Below are 4,706 nucleotides of genomic sequence, written 5' to 3'. Positions count from 1 at the left end.
CTTGAAGTCTGTATGAAATTGGAAGTAGTTTGAGGATTCAATTTTTTATGCTTTTTAAGCTAAAAAAAAAAGGGGGGGGGGTCGTATTATACATGAGATCGTATTATACACGAATAAATACGGTAATTACTATTAAGGTTTGAAAATTCACACAAGAACGTCCCAATGAATAATAAAAATAAGCAAAGAAAACCTGATTTTCTTTTCATTTATAAATAAAAAWTTCTACTTTGTTTTACTTTATTTCAAACTTTCTTCTATCAAGTTTCAGGATCCTTTTTTTTTTCTTGCTTGTATTCAGTAAGCTGCCACTTAGAAACAGTCTGATCGGTTGGGCTTATAATGAGAGAAGCAGCGATGATGTGGCTAAGAAGGAGGAAGAGGACTGGGCTTGTCAACTCTGCACGCTCATCAACCAGCCAGCAGCCAAATGCTGTGATGCCTGCCTCACTCCAAAACCTGAAGGTGAGTGACATTCCCTGTCTTTTATAGTCCCTAGCTTTTAATAGGGTGACAGAACATCTGCGTTAACAAGAAATCAAACAACAGTAGCTGTTCTTTTGCTATATAGCCGAATAATAGCGTGTACAATTTGACATTAATGCTTCGGTGCCTTCGAGCGGTACGGCAAACATCAAATGACACTGGAGTCAAATGGGTGGACATCTTTGTGATGAGAGTGTTCGTATGTTGCAGAACAAGTAATGACCATGTCTGTCAGCTGGTCATTTTTTTCTCTGACTGTGTTGAGACWCTTGGCAGCTGCAGCAAACTTTACTTTGGAAAACGTGCCCTGCAGCGAGCAAACTACAGCCGAACGCCTCGAATCATATTGACAGATTTCTTCTATGTTTCACTGCTGCACTTCAAATGCGTCAAAAACTGAAGAGCTACACAAGCAGCAGTCCAGATTTTTTAGATTTCTGCCTTAATTTCCTTACTTTTTCAACTCCGAATTAAAGTCTTTTTTATTTTTTTTCTTAAAACAAGTATTCTTTGGTCTTGTCTTGCAACACATAACCCAAAGTTGGGGAATAATTCTTCTTAGACTAACTTTACTTGTAATGGTTTGCTCTTAGCTGTTCTAGCATTTCAATTCAGTTAATTTATATAGCACCAAGCCACAACAATTGGCTCTGTACACAAAAAACAATAAATCTAAAGARGCCAGCAGATTGTGTTGATTCTCTTCATCACAGTCTCCCATCCTGAGCAGCACAGTGGTGACAATGGAGAGGAAAAAYTCCCTTTAACAGGAAGAAACCTCCAGCAGAACCAGGCTCAGGACAGGYGGCCGTCTGCCTCGACCGGCTGGGTTTGGGGGACAGGAAAGAGACACAGACAAACAGGACTGGTCCAGGTGTATTTTTTTCTGGAAGAGAGACAAAGAAAACATGTTATTGATAGAAGTAATTCCAACAAACATGTAGAGGAGAGTGMATAAAGACAGCAGCAGAGTGAGGAAATGTGCTCAGTTTGTGCTCCAGCAGTCTAAGTCTATGGCTGTGTCCAAAACGACAGGCCGGSTCCTCCCGAGGACACAGACTACCCTSTCGAGGTGGGCTGGGTCCTTGGTAGACCGGGAAGACCGGAAAAAAAGAGGCTGTGAATTTGGACGGTCTAGCCTCCCGTCCTTACCCCGACGTACGTCATGTCACCTAGCAACCATGACGACGCTAAACAGAAGCAAAAATAGATCAAAAATAGAAAAATATCAATATATTAGCATTATTAATATCACAAAACAATAAAATTAACTTAAAGGTAACATTTGAAGAACCAATTGACCCACTGTAGGTGCATGTTTATTTCACGTTTTTTATGACAAAAATAATATTTTAAAACATGTCCATACAAATGATAAAAGTATTAGAATTACAACCACTAAAAATTTAAAATTTTTATATCGCCATATTTTTATTTAAAACGTATTATTTTCTCTCGCTTCGTCCGCCATTACTAGCTTAAAATAATCTCTGGTCGGGCCGCAATGCATTATGGGATAGGGTGGGCCGGGAAGGATCCATTGGACCAGTCCTTCAAATCGGGGAAAAAGAAGGACGTATTTGTCGGCCGCATCGGAGGAGTCTTCGGTTTGGGACGTCCTTCGTTGCGGCGCTATGACGTATGCGGCCGACAAATTCAGCCTTCGGAGGACCCGGCCTGCCATTTTGGACACAGCCTATAGCAGCAGAAATGAAGAATAATTCAGGAAACCTAAGTCTAACTATAGGATTTATCAAAAACGAAAGTCTTCAGTCTAATCTTAAAAGTAGACAGAGTGTCAGCCTCACGGACAGAAACTGGAAGTTAGTTCTACAAGAGAGGAGCTTGATAACTGAAAGCTCTGCCTCCCATTCTACTTTTAGAAACTCCAGGAACCACAAGTAAACCTGCAGTCTGAGAGCGAAGTGCTGTTAGGAAAGTATGGAACAATAAGATGTTTAATATATGATGGAGCTTGGTTGTTGAGAGCTTTATGTTAGGAGTAATATTTTAAATTCTATTCTAGATTTGACAGGGAGCCAGTGGAGAGAAGCTAAAACTGGAGAAATATGATCTGTCCTTCCAACTCTCATTAAAACTCTAGCAGCAGCATTTTGGATTAACTGAAGAATTCTTAAAGAGTTTTTTGGATCCAGATAATAAAGAATTACAGTAGTTCAGTCTAGATGTGATAAATGCATGAATCAGTTTTTCTGCATCATTTTTGGACAAGATATTTCTAATTTCAGTGATATTACGCAGGTGGAAGAAGGCGGTCCTGTAACATTTTTAATGTGGGGGTTAAAAGTCATATCCTGATCAAAAAGTAACATTATGTTTCTTCAGAAACATGAGTAGTTTTATACAAATACAACACTTAGACCAAAATCCTTTCATTTGAAAATTTAGATTTCTCTTTTTAAAAAACAACACCATAAACGCTCCACATAAAGCTGACTGAGCACTGTCTCATATCCTGATAGAGCCCTGATTTACATATGTGCTGTCATATATTTTATATTCACCCACTGTGCATCTCTGCAGAAACAGCTGGGGGTTGAGGGCCTTTCTCAAGGGCATATTTGTGAAGGTTTTTGAGGAACTGGAGAGCTAGTTATCCTCAGCTCCTCGTTTATGACTCTGAACTCACGTCTATTTACTAAAAAAAAGACATACTTAAAATTTTTATACGCGTGGGTTCATTTCTGCACCTTCAGCAACAAAGGTTTGTCTGGCATTTTATGCGAGCACAGAGCACAACAGCATGCTGCTTTCTGGTAAATTTTATGACAGAGCTAACCACTTAAAGCCAACAACAACCTGCGTTCTGCGAGAGCAGCCAGTGCATCAGAATGAGCTGCAGCTGCCGAACATAAATTGAGTTTCTCACTCTGGCTTCATCTCCACAGCCCACAAAGACGACATTAGCGCTGAAGCATCGCCCTTCACTGCTGATTTAATTAAATACCCCTGCAATGCCTTCAGGAAACCACAAGAGGAGCTCAAAGTCAACTGGAGGTCTGCGTTTGGGACTTCCACCCTTGTTTTCTCTGACATRAGTAAGAAGCCAAAGCCTGTAAACTCTCCACTCTCTCCAGCCGGCAGTCATTTGAATTCCTTGGCGGCAGAGCGAGGTTTATATAAAAACAGCTTCTGCCAAGGGACAACAAGCCCCAATTACGCCTCTGGTGGCTGGCAGAGGCAAAGTGCCGAGCTCTCCAAAAGGGAATCGCTGGCCTCCTACAGTCACCCATCTAAGAAAATGAGAATTGATCACAGTCCCTTTCCCAGTAACAAACCTCAAAATGGAGCCCCCAACTCAGGGTGAGTGAATCTCTTAGTTGGCCTATTCATGAACAAGTTTATAATAAGAAAAGTTTTTTGCAAGTTCAGGGAGATGTGTGTGGGTTTTAAAAAAAAAAAGAAAAAAAAAGGTCTCACTGTGGAATTTTAATGCAACATTGTTAAAAGAGTTGTGACAAACAACCACAGAGGAACACACGACACAATTATTACCAACAAACATTGTGAAAAAAGGTCACTCCTTTTCTAATAAGTGTTACTGTGACAGGCATTCTTGTTTTATTTACAACAAAAAGACGGTTTCTCCACATTTGTCAGTGTGTGCGAAACACAGGCATCCAGCACCGCAACCCCCTCCTCCTCCTCCTCCAGTCCCACTGCCCCTTGTTGTGCATCGCATTGGCGTCCAGCTGTCCTCAGAGTGGTCCACAAGGAGGGGGAGAACAAGGGACGCCATTTCTACACCTGCTCTCTACCAAGAGAAACCAAGTGTAACTTCTTTGAGGTGACATTGGGAAAAGTAACTTATTTCTGTGGAAGTTTTTAGTTTGAACTAGGGATGCACAGATAAGGAAAATTTCAGTCAATATCGATATTATTCTTGGTGTTATGGCCGATAACCGTTATTTACCGATATTACACAAACACAAAATTGATTTATATCATATCATCTTTTTTTCTAAATGACCAGACCGCTAACACATCTACTTCAGTTATTCCTGGCTGTGCAGTATCAGCAGTTACTTGTACCTATAGGTCAGTTCAAATCAACCTTACATGAGCTTTATCTACCTGACCTGTCAATGTTAGGCACATGTTTTATGATGTTGAGTACGCTTTACCTTATGTTTTTTACGTTACATGTTTTGGTTTTATTTATTTTGTATATCTTATATTTTTATCTGACATATTCTCTA

General features: G+C 40.2%; 1 protein-coding gene across 2 annotated transcripts in view; it reads left to right on the top strand.

Moving 5' to 3' along the window:
- The window catches only part of neil3 (nei-like DNA glycosylase 3), a 19,839-nt gene that overhangs the window by 13,648 nt on the left and 1,485 nt on the right, over positions 1 to 4,706 (top strand). For both annotated transcript variants that reach the window (XM_014001976.1, XM_014001977.1), the window contains 3 exons: positions 302 to 465; positions 3,396 to 3,810; positions 4,108 to 4,294. In XM_014001976.1, the coding sequence (XP_013857430.1) occupies positions 302 to 465; positions 3,396 to 3,810; positions 4,108 to 4,294 (766 nt within the window). The remainder of the gene's footprint in view (positions 1 to 301; positions 466 to 3,395; positions 3,811 to 4,107; positions 4,295 to 4,706) is intronic.

This window comes from Austrofundulus limnaeus, unplaced genomic scaffold (genome assembly GCF_001266775.1).
Source record: "Austrofundulus limnaeus strain Quisiro unplaced genomic scaffold, Austrofundulus_limnaeus-1.0 Scaffold11, whole genome shotgun sequence".
NCBI classification, from domain to species: Eukaryota; Metazoa; Chordata; class Actinopteri; order Cyprinodontiformes; family Rivulidae; genus Austrofundulus; species Austrofundulus limnaeus.
The sequence above is the reverse complement of the archived record's forward strand: the minus strand, read 5'-3'. Positions and strand labels throughout refer to the sequence as shown.